The sequence below is a fragment of the Mus caroli genome, chromosome 4, assembly GCF_900094665.2.
Source record: "Mus caroli chromosome 4, CAROLI_EIJ_v1.1, whole genome shotgun sequence".
In the NCBI taxonomy this organism is placed as follows: Eukaryota; Metazoa; Chordata; class Mammalia; order Rodentia; family Muridae; genus Mus; species Mus caroli.
In genome coordinates, this window is record NC_034573.1 from 74142582 (window position 1) to 74161096 (window position 18515).

Below are 18515 nucleotides of genomic sequence, written 5' to 3' on the forward strand. Positions count from 1 at the left end.
CAATTTAAATGAATTAAGGATTGTGGCAGGAATACCAGCAACACCTCTATGCAAATACCGGGAACCTGTGTTGCCACAGAAAGCATCTCCAGCAGGAGGGCCTAATTGAGGACTGCCTGAGAGACCAAGGATTGTGGTGCAGAGGATCTAAAAGAGATGCTTTCTTGAGACCAATGGGGTGTGGGTGGAGGGCAGTAAAGGAGCTGGCAGCAGTGCTCAGGTGGGCTTCCTTTGCCATTTCTCACCTGCTCCCAGAGTCTGGGTCTTTGACTCTGAGCCACCTCACCTCCAACCCCCAAGGGCAGGCAGGGGCAGCAGGGAGTGTCTAGGGCACAGGCAACATCAGATCTTAATTTAAAGCTTTAAACACTGAATCTTCCAGAAGAAAACATAGAGAATATTCTTTAAGTATTCTGGGATAGGCAATAATTTTTTCAACAGAAATCAAAAGGGGAGATCCTTATTTTTAAATCTAATTAAAGAGATTGAGTTGAATGTTCACTGGTGAGACATTTCTAGGCAAAGGGAATGTATACTTTCTGAATGTTCTGAGATACAAACAGATGGGATGCAGGTCCATGGAAAGATAGCACTGCCACACACAGCACAGTTTCACATGTTGTCTGAGACCATCCATTCAGATTCCCATTAACCATCAGATTATGTGACACTAGGCAGTGTTGGGGGGCAGGAAGTGACAAATTTCTTTCCCCAGTCACAATGTTAAATATAAGTAAAACACGTTACTTAAGATTAACTGTGAAATTACTCCAAGCAGCTTAGTTCACCCAACTACTGAGAGGGATATCTTTCTTTCACAGCGATAAATTCTTAAGAGCAGAGTGGACAGAGGTCTAGAACCTCTAATTTACAGATATTGTTAAAATAGATTCTAACTGCCTTGGGCTGAGAGACTTGACAGACGAGAAAATTCAAGGAGTCGTTCTGAGTGGGGGAGATGGAAAGACTCTGCACCTGCTCCCATTAGGTCTGAGTGCTGAGTTTCCACGGCCTATTTCTCATCACACTCCCCCGTGCTAGAAAAAGGAGAAATTACCAGCTACAAAGCTCAAGATGGAAGGCAAAGGACACTTAAAGCCTAGAGCAGGAAATGAGTTAAAGAGTATGTAAGACTCTTGACTTTTCCGTTCTGGTATTTAGTAAAGTCTATACAGATAATCACTGATCCACCCGGCGCACGCAGTGCTGATTAGGACTTATCGACAGCATCACGTACAAGACTGTAGAGGCGGCATCTATACAGTGTTAATTAATCCAAAGGAATGGCCACTTCACCACTTATACTATTTCATAACATTTTAGTTTTCACTCAAAACTGCAGCTACAATGATTTTATTCATTCCTGAAATTACAAAAAAAATATATTTATTAAAAATCCATTTACTAGGTACACTAAACAAAACTGTGTGCTCAAGCACACTGCAAAGTACTCCATCTGACTATATAAATCAATTAATGTTCTGAATCTTTTAAAGGCCTCTCAAGTGAGAACATTGGGACTTCCCCCCACCCCCCAGTTTCATAACATTTGTATAAAGCACTGAGTGATCTTTATGAAGAAGAAACTGAAGTTTGAAGAGTCCCAACTGTGTTTAAAACTCTTTTCAGGATGGACCATCTAGAGACTGCCATATCTGGGGATCCATCCCATAATCAGCTTCCAAACGCTGATACCATTGCACACACTAGCAAGATTTTGCTGAAAGGACCCAGATACAGCTCTCTCTTGTGAGACTATGCCGGCACCTAGCAAACACAGAAGTGGATGCTCACAGTCAGTTAGTGGATGGATCACAGGGCTCCCAATGGAGGAGCTAGAGAAAGTACCCAAGGAGCTAAAGGGAACTGCAACCCTATAGGTGGAACAGCAATATGAACTAACCAGTACCCCGAAGCTCGTGTCTCTAGCTGCATATGTATCAAAAGATGGCCTAGTCGGCCATCACTGGAAAGAGAGGCCCATTGGACTTGCAAACTTTATATGCCCCAGTACAGGGATGCCAGGGCCAAAAAGTGGGAGTGGGTGGGTAGGGGAGTAGGGGGGAGGGTATGGGGGACTTTTGGGATAGCATTGGAAATGTAAATGAGGAAAATACCTAATAAAAAAAAGAAAGCTATCTACTTCCCAATCTATTTTCTAACTAGTAAAATACTAACAATAGCTATAACATTAAAATGCTACTGAAATAATAAAGTAAAATAATGTTTTAAAAATAAATAAATAAATAAATAAAACAAAACTCTTTTCATTGCTGTTATACAAAAAACTTAAAGTTTACTCTTTAAAGCCATTAAGTTCTGGGTCCTGTGAGATAGCTCGACAGGAAAAGAAGGGTACTTGCCACCAAGCCTGATGACCTGAGTTCAATCCCTGGGACCAGCATGAAGAAGAGACCATCACAAGTTGTTCTTTGAACACCACATTCCAGGTATGTACTGTATATGTGCATCTGCACATATACAGCCAATGTACTAAAATAATTAAGTTCTATAATTAAGTGAAGCATAAAAGGATTTTTTTAACCTAGCCGTTTAGTTTCCACTAAGATTCTAATGTCAAAAATAATAATTCTGTTTTGGCAGTGCTAGGCACTGAGCATGCAAAGCAAGAATGCATACCACTGTGCTCTCTCCCCATCCCAGCTCCCATCTGCTTTGACCATATCTCCAATTCTATTAACTTAATGGGGTTGGGGAGTATCTGTATTGTGGGGATTAAAGGAAGGATGACTTGACTAGAAATACTTCCAGCTCCTCTAACACAGATAACAGCTTAACTCCCCACTCTTTAAATCACTTTAACTCTGTTTCTTTTCTTTTAGATTGGTCTCTGTTGGGTTTTTTGAAATCAGTTTCACCTTGGAGCCTTGTTGTTCAGCTCAAGCTGGATGCAAGCTCACAGTGCATTCAGTCTCAGCCACCAAATGCAGGTACTGTGGATGGCTCAAAAGTTCCTGATGGAGTGGTTAAAAGGCCTTTAAAAATCTTCCTTTTAGTTCTTGTCTTTTTATTGCAGTGTCACATAAAGGAAAAAAGACCTTGGTGAAGGGATCAAGGAAACCTACTACTTTTGAACTGCAAGCTGAACTAGCCAAGTTTTAATGTGCATATCTAAAAATATGACTCAAATTCAAACTATGATTATGAATTCCTGATTATATGAAAGACAAACACCTCTTCAAGTAAAATAGCTAACCGTAGTTACCAGTAAGGAAACTAGCGCTTTCAAATGAAAATTAGAACTTTAGAGCCAATATCTGCCACCCTGAGCTTGATAGCATCCCATATATAAGAGGGTTTTTGATAAGTCTTAGATACTATTAGCAAGTACTATTTTAATTGCATAAATAAGTATAAGTATTAATTTTGTCAATATCCAAATTTTCAAGTGTCCAAAGTAATATAAAAGTATGCTTGGGTAAAAAACAAAAATAGAAATCATGACAAACAACTAGGTGTTACTATAAAGAGTGTTTATGAAATACTCTGGAGTTCCTGGCTGCATATTCTACCTCACCTTTAGGAAAACATCACGGCTCCTGGAACACCATCAAAGGATAATGGCAGGGGATGGAGCTACTGCTCAGAAGTGAAAGCATTTGGTGCCCTTGCAGAGGACTTGAGTTCAGTTCCAAACACTCACATCCCAGCTCACAGCTGCCTGAGTCCCCAGGTCCAGGTGATCTAATGCCTCTTCTGCCCTCTATAGGCACCGCATGCCCATTCACACCCCAGCACACAGACACAGTGCATAAAGAAGAAACAATAGATTTTCAAAATAAAAGAAGGATAGCTACAATTTTCTAAAATGCTATTTTCCTTTTGCAGTGCACATATACACGAAAGGCCAATTTTTTCCCATATATACCAGGTAAAACCATAAATTCAAACAAACTAAATGCAAAAGCAGGTAAGAGTGTCCAATTTTCTTCTGAGCACAGTTTAAGGATTTCCTCATGACTTGAGGGCTCCATAGGATTATTTATTCTCAGACTGTTGTGGTGTGATTTTTTTTTGTATTGGTTTCTGTTACTGATAGGTTTTAGTAATAATCTTAAAACACACACACACACACTGCCACCACCTCAGTCATTCAGTCAAGAATAAGAGTAGAGAAATGCACAGAAAATATAAAGCAAACTTAGTTCCTCTCACTAATTTTTAAACATAAAATAGATTTTCTATAATTATTATATATGAATTAATAAATATTTAAAGCATTTCTCTAAAGTTTAATATGGTCAATACTTGGGGATAACATTTTAAAACGTTTTATAGCTCTTTATCAATAATATGAAAGATTTATTTTACTTATATGGTGTACATGTGTATGTATCTGCGAGAGGATGTGTACTTGTGTGTACAGGGATCTACATCTTTGTAACAAAGGCCAGAAGAGGATATCAGATCCCTGATAACTGGAGATGTAGGCATTTAAAGATATAGGTCTTGTTATACAGGTGCTGAGACCCATACTTTGGTCTTCTTGACTGCAAAGAAAACACTCTTACCTGCTGAGCCATCTCTCCAAGCTTTTCATAAACTTTAAAAATGCAAATCATCATGAAATCGAATTTTTGAAAAGTATTGTCTTAGAACATTAAATGTCAGTATGGAAGGTTAGCAAAAAAGACACGATGGCTAATATTTACTGAGTGCTATGAAAGTATTGGATTACACTTTAGGCCTTTCATTTCATTTGGGTCCCACTATTTAAATAATGAGAGAGATGCACTCAGTAAGAAGTATGGTGATGGTGGTGGTGGTAGTGATTGAGGTGGTGGTGGCAATGGTAGCAATGTATGTGTGTGTGTGAGTGTGTGAGAGAGTGTGAGTGTGAGTGTGAGTGTGTGTGTGTGTGTAGATCATATGATTAAAGTCTTAAGATCACTTACTAAAACCTATCAGTAACAGAAAATAATACAAAATCACATAACAACAATCTGAAAATAAATAATCCTAAGGAACCCTCAAGTCATGAGGAAATCCTTAAATTATGCTGAATAATTATGGAGTCAATAAAACATAAACAACAGGGAACTCCACAGTGAAGACTTGGGTCCTGGCTTCAGCCTGCTGGGCCCAGATACCAGCTCTGCCATGTGACCATTTGGTGTTTCCACATCCTCCTCAGAACATGAGGAGCTCCGTCCCTTCTACATTCTCACTCTAATGTGATGGAGACACAGAACTGTGCTGAGCGCGAGTCCTGGGGGAAGAAGACCGTGCCAGGCCATCATAATGATGATGGTGATAAGGCCATGGCATACAGCTCTCTGACAAAGTTTTACTCTGAGAAAGCACAGCGTCTCCAAAGGAACTCTGCTTACCTGTCTTTTCACTTTACAAGTTCGTCTCTTGGAAAGGAATGATACATATTTAATGCAGAGCCTTCAGAATGTTTAATGGTATTTAAAAGTTCATTAAGTTATCGTCTTGAGCTTGCGTACATATGGGGTTCAAAGTATTCAAAGATAATAGGCACAGTGGAGGATGTTCAGGCAGCCTGGACTCTGACTAACACAACGCCCCGCATGGTGCATGCTAGCCCCATCTTAAGTCTCACAGCACACAGCAGTCTGAACACGTGCTTATGCATACCTCAGCAGAGCATTAATTCATTTGAATCTCGAGAACTGTGTTTCTTCAGGCAAACTTTCAAGGGAAAAACATTTAAGGAATGTATCTTGACAAAATATATTACCATCAAAGTACGATGAGATTTTCTACATCAAGGCAACAAAAGCACCAAGATTAAGTGAATGAATCCACTACCATGCTAAGGCAAAGAGAAATTTAGATAAGACATTAGGGTCTTACAATGATTTTGCCATCGTTATCAGATTTCCAGAAGAGAAATGCAACTATTAACTGCTCCGGATATGCTTAGAGAGAGAGGAAGAAATAACTCTGAGGACAAATGAGGGGGCGGGAGCCACAGAGCCATAACCTCCATTCCTGCCGCACTGTCCCTGTCCAGCATCCTCTTAGCCCAGTTCACATAAATGACCCATAACATACAGCAAATTATAAATGTAAATAAAATGAAGATGAAACATTTATAATTAAGGATTAAAATTTAGAATACAATTTCATAGCAATTACAAGTCTTAACTAATCTAAAAATGTAAAACATTTATGTACATTTCCCTTCAGAAATGACATTCATTTAATTTCTTAAAATCTCATTCGATCCTTTACAGAGATAACCAAGGTCAGAAATGAAATAAACTGAAAGACAAATGACATTGGCTTTGGGTAGAACAGACCTGCCTTGCCTTCCTCTGTCTACTATGACTACTGTCATGGTCTTGGGTAAGGCACACAGCTTGCAGAAGCTCAGCCTCTGGACAGAATGGGAATAAGGCCGACTGGTGCACTAGCTACGCAATCCATGGTCCATGTATACAAGGGCTTCTTGAAGCTAATTTAATTGCTGTTGCTAAAGATCCAAATGTACGTATTGTTCTTAAATTCCTGTCTTAAGATTTATCTTTAATTATGTGTATGCATGTGTATCTCTGTGCTTTTATATGCACCAAGAGTGCAGATGCATGTAGACACCAGAAGGCATCCGATCCCCTGGGAGTGGAGTTTCCAAGGGTTCTGAGCTGCCTGGGCTGGGTGCTGAGAACTGAAACCAGATCCTCTGAAAGAGCAATGGGCTCTCATAACTGAGTCATCCTGTCTTCAGACTTGTTCTTAAACTCTTAAGAATGAAAAAAACACATCAAAACAAAACAAAACAAAAACCATTCAATTGCATTATGCCCAGTAATCTTCATCAGGTTTTTTGTTTTGTTTTAGTTTTTGCTTTTTTATTCTCTGAAGTTTTATCTTTGTCACAAAAATACCACCTAATTAACACCATTTGCTGTTTCAGATACACAGGAATTTTCCACAGTAAAACGTGGCTGCATTTGAATCAGCTCTGCATTAAGCTTAAATAGTGCCTTCTTAATCAAAGAACATAAGAATTTAGTTCACTTAATGCCTATGTATTTATTTTTTAGTTAATGAACAAACATCTAAAGGTATTACTATACAAAAGTGCAGTATTTGAACTTTCTACAGTAAACAAACCCATAATAAATAAATAAATAAAAATACTCCTAACTTCTGCACAATGTGCATTAGAATTTCAAAAGACACCACAGACATTTTCATCTTAGCCAGCTCTATGCTCTGTCTTAAAATTATTCCTGACATAAGAAAAATATTTATCCATTTTCAGAAACAACACACACGGGTAAGAACTGCATTCTGGTTTTAGGTAACTCTGTTAATGGGATCATGACATTTTCTTTTCTTTTCTGTCCTCCAACACCCACAAGAAAAGTCTGAACTTAACTAGACAGTCCAAGGAAGTGGGAGTCATTTTGCTTTAACTAGTCCACAGCCTACAGATGGAGCATAGCCACTTCTGCACAAATTACAATTAAGGAAAGGGGAAAACTTGTTAGGCAATGAAATAAAGTTGGGGACATAAGCATTTACACTCTTTAAGAGAAACATCACAAAATAGCATTTTTCAATTAAAAGTCAAATTAAGTAGTAAAATGCGCAGGTATCAAGCTAGTGAAATGTTTAGTAGGTAAAGCTGCTTGCTATACAAATATGACAACTAAACAGAGTTTGATCCCCAGAACCCACACAAAGGGAGGAGAAGACCAACTCCACAAAGTGGTTCTCTGACCTTTGTATATACCCACATGCACATTTACTTCCCACACAAAAATAAATGTGCGTGCGCACTCGTGCGCGCACGCGCGTGTGTGTGTGTGTGTGTGTGTGTGTGTGTGTGTGTGTGTGTGTCAGCCTAGCAAGATGGTTAAGAAACTGACTCTCATATAGGGTGATCTGAGTTTAGGACTTGAGAGCCCCATACAGGTGGAAGGAAAGACCTACCTTCAGAAAGCTGACTTCTGACCTCCGCTCACACACTACGGCAAGTATACACACCTGTCCCTCACTCAATACCAAAATTTTTAAATGTTCAAGTACCAAAATTTTTCATTTCTCTTTTGTATGTGTATGATGTGTGTGCATGGTTATCCATCTTCATCTTTCAAATTATACGTGACATAGTCTTGAATTGTTCGCCACTATTTATACCAGGATAGCCGGCTCAGCACATCAGGGCATCTCCTATGTGCACCTTCTACATCCTCAGAAACGATGAAATTAGACACTCTGCTCTGTCCAGGTTGTATGAAGGCTCTAGGAATCCAAACTCAGGTCTTCACACTTGAGAAGCAAATGACTTATCCCCTGAGTCATCTGCCAAGACCTCATTCCTTCCCTCTGTCTAAACTATAAGAAGTTATCAGAGCTGATAATGTTACAACCTACAGGCATTATCTCCACATTTGGACATGAATTTGATCCCTTGGGTTTGCAGATATCTATGTACAAGCTAGACATTTTCAGGCATGACTCTGCTCATGCTAGACAATCAAAAGTGACTAAAAGAACACAGGTTCTTAGCATCAGGAATATGAATACCATTCCTGTGAAGAATGGTTTGTGTATTTTTCAAATCACATTCAAAGTTGTTATTTATCAAAATGCTATTAAAGCCTCCTACGTTTTTATGCTTAATCACACACACACACACACACAGCCTAGGCATTTCTGCTAGAGCATTTATGGCAGTAGGTCTCAACCTGTGGGTCATGACCCCAAAAAGACCTTCAGAAAACACAAATATTTACATTGTGATTCATAACAGTAGCAAAATAATACTTATGAAATAGCAATGAAAATAATTTTATGATTAGTGGGGTCACCACAACATGAGGAACTGTATTAAAGGGTCACAGCATTAGGAAAGTTGAGAACCACTGCTTTTGTTTATCTATAGAAGCGTATCTGCTAATAAGGAAACTTTGATGTTTTACCGTCTTATTTGTATCCCCTCTGCTCCTTCATTTCTTATTGCTCTAGCTCAGACTTCAAGTACACGTTGAACAGAAAGCAGGAGAGTAGGTACCTATTCCTAATGTTGGACTCTCCCCTTTGGACATGATGTTGACTGTGTGCTTGCTTCAGATTATACTGAGATATGTATCCAGTATAACTATTCTCTTCAAGAGTTTTATCATGAAGGAATTCTGGGGAATAAAAGTGTGGATATAGCCAGGGTTTCTCAATCTGGGCTGTAGAGTCTAACAAACTCATCAACTCCATGTAGGGGGAGGGTGAGCCTGTGCTAGGCACAATGGGCATGTGACAACTTCCCTAGCTCTACCCACTGCACACCAATAGCAGCTCTGCCATCTCCAAGTAGGTCAAGCAAAACCGACTTCAGATAATGCCCTCCTTTGAAAAGCACTCTGTACACATGTAATTACTCTTCCTTCCACCTGAAACTATTCCCTCATCTCTGCAGAAAAGTACTCATTTTTCATGATGCATTTTAAATATTCCCTTCTGTTTGGGACAATTCCTTTAATCAAAGCTAAGTAATTCTTTCCATCAGAGCATTTCTTACCTTCTTTTCTTGTGTTCTGTTTTTTTTCCCTGAAATTGTAAGAACCCTATTTTATTATTCACTGATTTTCATTGATTTTAGATGTTCAACAACGATATTGTAAACACATATAAATACTCCATAAAAGCATTAGTGTGCTAGAAATTATTAATTGTTGCCACGGAAAAATGGAGTTCAATGAATGACTCAAAATGAGAAGGTTAAAACTCCCAGTTCTTTTGTAATTTGGTTTGGTTTTACTCCGATCCTTGAAAACCAAAATTAAATGATTTGAACTTTATAAGCCAAGGTCCTTAGGTATTCACAGATCTACTACTGTTTTAGTGTGCTTGCATTTGTGTTCACTTTTGTTCATTGTTCAAGTTGTTTGTCATCAGGAGTTGTTTTGAGTGTAAACAGGTAACACTTACTTACGAATACAGAATTATACAAAAAAAGTTCCAGCATGCAGGTGGTACTTCAAAAGTGAAAGTGATTTGTTCAATGATCTAATTATTCTAACTGCCAACCCTCCTACCATGTAAACACCTAGCATCTCTTCAGTTAAAATTTTTCAGAGAAGTCTAGCATATAATACACACACACACACACATATATATGTATATGTATATATGTATATATATATTTATATATATACATATATAAAACTATACATTATACTTCTAAAGCTTCTAAATAAAACATGTACACGCCAACATATTTTTGAAAGGGGTGATAGCTTAACTAGGAACCTGTAAGCATTAACTACACCACTAATACAGCAGAGTGCCATATGCCACAGATGCTGAGAGTCTTTCTCAAGTGGCCCCTGATAGTCCTAGCCCAAGGCTCATTTTCCAGGGAAGCATCTTTGGTAACCTGAGCTAGGCACTCCATTTCTCCAGTCTTAGAATTAGTCTCTGTTGTCATGGTTTAAAAGTAATCATGCCAATGTCAATTTATAAACCCTGGTATGTATTTCTATTTAAAATTAATAATTTTAATTTACAGTGTTCCTACAAGCAACAGGGGAAGGCTGATTTAGTGCTCATGGTCATTCATAAAGCAAGGTAATTAATTAATTGGGAAAGAAGCAACTACACCTATACTGGACTGGAGCAACGTCTCCGAATAAATATGCAAATCCGATATGCTCAAGGCTGACAAGATTCTATTATTAAACTGCTAACGTGTTTATTTCTCCCACAATAGCGAGATTTTTTTCATGAATAGGCATTAAGCCCTGTAGTTAATAGCTGTGATGACTAGGTGACACTGAGGACACTGCCTGAGAACCTGCGTTTGACAGATCATTGACACGCACTCGCAGTTCTCTTTCACTTAAACAGGAGTCGTGCAATAGGAAATGAGCTGCAGCGATTAGAGATTATTCAGGTTTAATAGCATACATCCTTTTAGCTGGCGTTAGAACAATACACAATGTGGCAGAGTTAAACAGAGGCATCAATTATACTCTCAGACCTGCTAATAATTTTGACAATATTTAAATAGCACATCCCTTCAGGGCACGGCTTTTTTGCCCTCTCAGTTACACACCTGTCAAGTGTTTAATTTGCCAAAGGGAAACAGTTTGATTTCTAAGGGCAGTCTTAATACTGTGGAAGCAAATTAGAAAAATTAAACATTATTGAATGGAAGTAATGAGAAGGATTGGAGGGGAAAAATTGCAGGTTTAATTCAACACGGCATGTCAGCATCTGTCATTAACACAACAATATGATCATGTTCTTCAGTGCGCTATATACACCTCGAGCTTTTCTAATAGACAGAGTGATACTGGGCATGGGGTAGGGGCTGAAGACAGAAAAAGAAACAGACAGAAGCAATAATTTCCATCTGCCGTGCATGCAAGATTGTACATCAAATATACAATATAGGTTTAAGGCAACAAATTAAAGTGAGCAATGGGTAATTTATATGGCCACTGGATTAAGAGCATGAAACAAATTTTATGAGTTATTTAATTATAAACATTCATATATTAGCATTTTTAAATCTAACATGATAAAGTCTAGAATATCTATAATTAAATTTTAAAAGAGAAAATAACATATAAATTTTGAAATTTTACTAGACATTTACAAAGTAAAAAGTCTGGAGAGCAAAAGGCAATGGTAAAGAATGGCATCCACCTATGCTAGACTGGAGAAAGTTCAGGAAATACATATGCAAATGCAAACTCTCATTGTCCAGGGAAGGGTCACCAGCCTTTGAGAGATGCATAGCCATCAAGTCTGTTTCTGTAAGAAACAAGAATTGAAAGATCTAAAACAGGCTGCAGTAACTAACCCAAAGGCAGTGACGAAACCGACATCTACTTGAAACTCTGCCTTAGAAACCTATCAGTAACCTTCTTGAGCCACTGTGACAAACAGAGCTACACATTTCCCTCCTTTTTTTATTTTTTTTAATATTTTTCTATTCTATGGAACAAATGGTCAATGAGACAAAAATCCAAAGATATCTAAGACATGGCAGCAGGATTCAAGGACCTAACAACTATCTTGAAAATATAGTGTAAGAATGTAATCTCAGAATCTAGCTGCTGCTCAGAAAAACGTCCTCTATAACAGCTCCCACCTTTCATAGATGCCAACATATTGAGACTCGGTCTGTGAGTCCTACTTAACTGACTTCCTGGTGCCATGAGCTTTCCACCCAAGAAGCAGAGTTATAGCAAAGGAGGTTTTGGTAGACACACATCCTGCTCCTGCCCCCTCCCCTGCCTCCTGCCTGGAAAGTTATGAGCCTCATATGTCCTAAGAAACATCCCCTATCCTCATAAAGGTGTAAGAAAGGCCACTTATATCCTGATTTCCTCTCTTCAGAGTTCCATTATGTTATTTATTTCTGGTGCAAAGGCCTAGTTCAGGTCTTCTCAGAGATCTGGCCATGCTGTTGCTTGTTGGTCTGTTTAGAGTTAAATAAATCTTACATCCTCATGAAACAATCTCTATCTCAGTGTCCTCTATAGCATCAGAGACATTCCCTACCAGTGATAAAAATCACAATAGGATATATTTTGTGAAGCTCCTTACAATACTCAGTAGATATCTCAGTAGGCTTCATGTGAACCACTTAGGCCCACATGGCCCTAGAGTTAGATTCTATTTCTACTTGAAAGCAGCAGAAGCAGGACAACCTATAGGCCATCTGTGTTCTTTCACTGGACACAGAGGACACAAGCCCTCTTCCCTGCAGAAGGCTGCCTAACAGGCAAAGATCTAGCTACTTTGCTTGTCTACTAGTATATTTTAACATACTTGGCATATGATTTAATTTTCCTGTCATTACAACTACATGTTCACAAGATGCACAAAGAAGACTTCTGGTCACTCTTGAAAAAAAACATAATTTGGTAATATTTATTATAAAACATAACTGCTAACATAATATGGTAATATTTATGCTTATATTCTAGATACTGGTTTCTCCAAAAGGTTGTTGGTCCATCATTATTAAAATCCAGTCTTTCCAGTAACTTACCAAGAAAAGAAACACACATACACACAACAAAAACTCACTTTTAAATTCACAACCATGGCTTTTTAAATAATTAAGATGAAACTAGCTACAGAAAAATGGCTTGAGGGTGTGTGTGTGCGCCTGCACAGCCGACGTGCAGGTGTCTATGTTTGTGAGATCCATTTGTTTCTCTCCCTCAGTACCACCATACCAGCTTGCAGTTGTCCATGTGTTTGTCTGTTCATAGAGGGTTCTGGGGATGGGGACACTGTTGACTATGCTGTCTCCTCAGCCCAATAGATAAATATTTCTGGAGATTCTTCTTTTTATTTATGGGGAATTACAAAAGCACATGGGAACCTGGGTTAAGGCTGGAAGACACTAAGCGAGCTTCTCTACGATCTGTTGGCATCTGGAATATCCATCCCATTAGAAATGCTCATTCACTGAATTATGAAACTAGTTTTTAAGTTTCATTTTTATCCTTTTAAGGCAGAATATTTGCTAGCAAGTCATCCATAACCATTAAATTAATTATAAAAAACATGAGAACATAATTAAATTAACTTCAAACCTTGAGAGGATAAGAACTGCTTTAAAAAACGTTTTTAAAACCTGCGAAATGGTGATTAAATTAAGTAAGTTCAAAGAACATCTGACTTTGGTTTTCATTCTGTCATGTGATATGCTTTCAGTTTTAATATAAATGTTCAAACTTTGTAATGTTCATAATTTTTACAGGGAATAAAACATGGTGTTACATTTAGAGAGCCTAATGTTTATCGCCATCTGATGCTGTCATGGAAGCAAGTGCTACTTGCACACTCTTTAAGAAGTGAGAATTGCAGCTCCTCTAGCTGATGACAATGTAATTATCCTCTCACTGTCAAAACAGAGGTGACTTCCCTTCTTCACACACATGATTAAACATACAAATTCATGCTACTCTCAAATTCTGTAGCTGTACTGAACGTCGGAATCTGAGTGAGCAGGATTACATGAACAACGGGGCCTAGTGATAGTGAAAACCAAGGGTGCAGCCGCCCAGCCCAAACACTCTCAGCAGCCTTCCTCCTGCAGGAGCTCTTGTCTAAGCATCCACACAAGCTTTCAACATAATGTCATACCATCCGCAACAACAGGGACAAAAATAACCAGCAGGGAATAGGCACTGCGAGCCTGAATGTCTGTTGGTTTAAATGACTTCATTATTTATTAACGCAGAGAGAAGTCAGCCTGTGGAAAAGCATGAGCCTTTCTTTACAAGATCTTTGCTACACCGTGATGGCCTCTGTGGGTGATGCCATCCTACCTGGTCTTTTAGCTGCTGTAGTGAAGTCTGAAGGTTCAAGATCTGACTGAAGAGTGGACTCTGCAGGACAGACTTCAGGAGGCTCAGTTTGTCTTCATTTGCAACATCCCCGCGTTCCTTCAGCTTGCTTTGCAAGCGCTCTGCTGCTTGCAGGGCCCGATTTTTGTCTATTCCAAAGAGATTTTTTTCTACTATCAGTCAATAACAGAATTTAAAAGACTCATGAAACCTATGAAGACCCTTACACCTTTAGAAACCTTGAAATAATCTCCCAAAGTGCACAACATTGTCACATGGGAACTGAGTATGAAGCAATTAAAAAAGTACATATTTTTAATTCAGTATAATGCCACTCTTTTAAGACTTTAAATACTTTTTTCTCAAAATTAAATAACATATTTACATATGCTTCAAAACAACCCAGCTGCTTGATTAGATTTAGGACCTAAAGGAAGACTAAAATCTGTCACTATACATATTTAAGTTTCTTACAGTGAAGTTCATTTAAAAGCAGGAACAGGGTATAGTACATGCTTAAGCAAACAGTTGTAAAGTCCCAGAAACTGATGCAAACGATGTGTCACTGAGCTCGGCGCCAGATGTTTCCAGTTCCTGTGAAAACGGCATAAAGCCTTGCATGGCCTTAAAAATCTAATCTCTTCTTTTTTAAAAAAATAAACAAACTTGTATTTATGTATAATAAAATGGATAATTAACCCATTAGTAAGTGGATGTGGCTGTGAGTGATGAATTACATCCAAAGTACAATAATTCCATGTATTAAAAACTTAAGTATTCTATACTAGATAATTTCAGAATCCTAGATAATGGACATTTCAAGGTACTATTTCAACCCTTGGAATATTTTACCCTAAAATTAAACAGCATATTTTTAAATGCTTTAAACCAATAACTCAGATCACAATTAGACATCTTATGAAAGTGAGCATGTTGACTATGCTCTGATAGGCCTACCACCTTACATACATGCTTCTACAGTGAATTTCAACACGTATCTGAATTACACAAACACAGGTTCTTATACTTTATAAGCCAATTTTGGTTTTTTTTTTCAAATGGAGATTCTTCAAATATGTTCTAGTACAGTCACGATGATAGAATACACATATACTGCATGTACATTGTATGCAATATTACATGTATATGACAGTAATCAGAAAAGAGGGGTTCACCACCAGAGACAGTGCTTACAGAACAACATCTGGCATTCCACAGACACTAGGTAACGAAATACAAAATTATATTGATCATGAGTACATACACACAAACAAGTTAAAGTTCTTTCAGAAATTCTAAGCAAAGATTGATAAAGGTGCACCGGAGAACTCTGTTCTGTATCACATTTTCCATGGTAAGTCAGAACACAGGCCTATTACTCAGATGCATGTCAATCCTTAGAGGGTCATGCTACTTAGCAACTGATAACAGCAGGAAATCCTGAAAGCACTGTCTGAATGGAAGCCACACGTTCCCTTTCCTTCTCCTGCATTACAAGGAACTTCCCGATGTGGCCCAACAGTTTTTATGGCCTAAGATTTCAATGCAGAATGAGACAGAGAAAATGTAGCCACACAGAATTTTATGATCAGAGTAGGAATGGAGTCAGAAGTCAAATGTCACAACAGCTCCTTTTCCTTTTATTGTCCCATTCCCTCAAAACTGGCAACTGCTGAGGTGTCAGAGCGAACTGTACATGCCCTTCAGTACTCAGGCTCCCAAGAGCTACCCGGGGAAGGCACAGTGCTGACCTGTGAGCTCTGCAGTGTGTGCCATACCTGACACAGCTTTCTACAATCAGTTGTCTCTACAACACTGTCCCACACTGCAGTGTGGGGAAGAGTGTAGTGACATGCAGATAGTAACCCCATCTCAGGCAAAATTATCTCATGCAGAAATTAAACTACTTTAACTGGGATCTGAGGTACAATTATTGCCCTATTGGGCAGCGCTTTACCTACATAAATAAAAGTGAGAATAACAATCCTGTCTTAGTATTAAATTACTGTTCAGATTTCTAGTGACACCCAAATGTCATAAATAGGTTCATAAAACAGAGTAGAGCTTCTATTAAGCTTATTAAACATAATTTGTAGACTCTCGCATATATTTATTTTGAATGATTTTTTTTGGTAACAATGTGGATAAAACTGCATGAATAGAGAAATCTACTACCTAGTTCAATGCTACTGGATAAGAAATTTAAATCCAATTTACTATGAATATACAAAGAATAGCATACTGAAAAAACAGCGGATGCATGCTCATTTCTAACAAAAACAGGGAGAAAAGAGAAGTCTTACCTATGGTTTCCAACATCTTCAAGGTTCAGTGTACTCTACAATGATGCCAAACACCAACTAAAAGGAGATTCTGTAGAGAAAGGAAATAAAATGGAGTCATTATGTTTTAATAAAATCTAAACACTGAAAAGTGCTTGGTGCTATTATAATTCTTTTTACTAAAATGGTATTGACTTAAATGTAACAGTTTGTTTCATATGCAGCAAAGAAATGATTTTAAAATGTTCCCACTAGTTGCAATAGTAACATATAATGTTGAGATGTAAGAAGGGAAGGGCTTGAAGGTGAGAGCGAGGTGAATGGAAGAGCTATCCCCAGTGCAATCACAGTGTGCTGGGCAGCATTTCGAGCACACTGTTCAACTATTCTCCTAATCCTCACTGTCCACTCACCTACAAGAGGAAGCAGACCAAAGATAAGTCCCTTGTCTCAGGTGACATCACCAGTATGAAGCCAAAATCTCAACACACACCATCTGGCTCCAGAGTGCACAATTCAAATGTTACAAAATGCTGCTCCTCAAAGGAGAAAAATTCATCTCACAACTCTTTCTCTTTTTCAATGATAAAATTGCCATGAGACTCACTGCCTTCTCTCCTTATTCTTTGTTGCTATGATACAACATTGACCACAATGCGGTGAACAGGGTTTATTAGGTTCACATTTCCCCAACATAATCCATCACTGAAGGACTGTGCAGAGCACACACCGAAGCAGGAACTTGGACACAGAAAGTAGGAGAATCATGCTTACTTTCTTGTTCTTAAGACTGACTGCTTTCTTACACAATGCAGAACCATCATCTGCCCAGGGGTAGCTCAGTCCACAGTGGGCTGGACACCCGCACATCAATTATTAATGACGAAAGGACCCCACAGACATACATATAAGCCAATCCACTGAAGGCATTTTCTCAATTGAGGCTTCCACTTCCTAGATGACTCTTGTTTATGTCAAGTTGAATATAAAACTAACAACAACAAGTAACTAGCCAGCATACCTATAGAGGTTAAACCAATGAAGAAAACTATATTCAGTCTAAATGAAGTCAAAAATTAAGTAGACTGGTACAGACATTCAATACAACCAACTGCCCATAAAAATCTGATCCAGTTGGATCTATGTATTTTTAAAACCCATCAGTAGTCCTGTCAAAGAAAGATAACATTCATCTTATGTGATGTTCATATATTTAAAGCAAACCAATTTTAAAATGCAATATTTTAAAGAACTTCTCACAATAAAGTATACCTGTTTGTATTAATGTTTAAAAATGTAGCTGTTGGGCTGGAGAGATGGCTCAGCGGTTAAGAGCACTGATTGCTGTTCCGGAGGTCCTGAGTTCAATTCCCAGCAACCACATGGTGGCTCACAACCATTTGTCATGGGATCTGATGCACTCTTCTGGTATGTGTCAGAAGTCAGTTACAGTGTACTCGTACAACTAATAATAAATAAATAATAAAAAAATGTAGCTGTTACATTTCAAACTAAATCCCCCAACACTGAGAGACCCATAGAAGTAGTGGCTACCCACTAGCAACCTCCCATAAGTTCTAGTTGTGATCATAGCACCATCAGGTTATATACAAATGGATCTAAAGTTATTTTAATAATCAAACACTCTGAAACACTGGGCACATTAATCATCACTCAATAGATTTGGAATTGGGAAGACACATCTTGAAGACAAGGATCCTCATAGTATCTGAAATAAGTGATCCTCATGTTCCTTCCATGTCCTACAGACTGCTCCTCCAGTGCCTGACAGAGTTTTCCTTCAGTGCCTGACAGGGCTCCTCCAGTGACTGACAGAGTGCTCCTCCAGTGCCTGACAGAGTGCTCCTTCAGTGCCCCACAGACTGCTCCTCCAGTGCCTGACAGAGTGCTCCTCCAGTGCCTG

At 38.4% G+C, this 18515-nt stretch overlaps 1 protein-coding gene across 7 annotated transcripts in view; it reads right to left on the reverse strand.

The window, feature by feature from the left end:
- The window catches only part of Mpdz (multiple PDZ domain crumbs cell polarity complex component), a 147230-nt gene that overhangs the window by 109207 nt on the left and 19508 nt on the right, over nucleotides 1–18515 (reverse strand). For all 7 annotated transcript variants that reach the window (XM_029476873.1, XM_029476875.1, XM_021161144.2 and 4 more), the window contains exons 2-3: nucleotides 16613–16682; nucleotides 14292–14458 (exon numbers count right to left, since the gene is read on the reverse strand). In XM_029476873.1, coding sequence (XP_029332733.1) covers nucleotides 14292–14458; nucleotides 16613–16628 — 183 coding nt within the window. In that variant the 5' untranslated portion in view covers nucleotides 16629–16682. The remainder of the gene's footprint in view (nucleotides 1–14291; nucleotides 14459–16612; nucleotides 16683–18515) is intronic.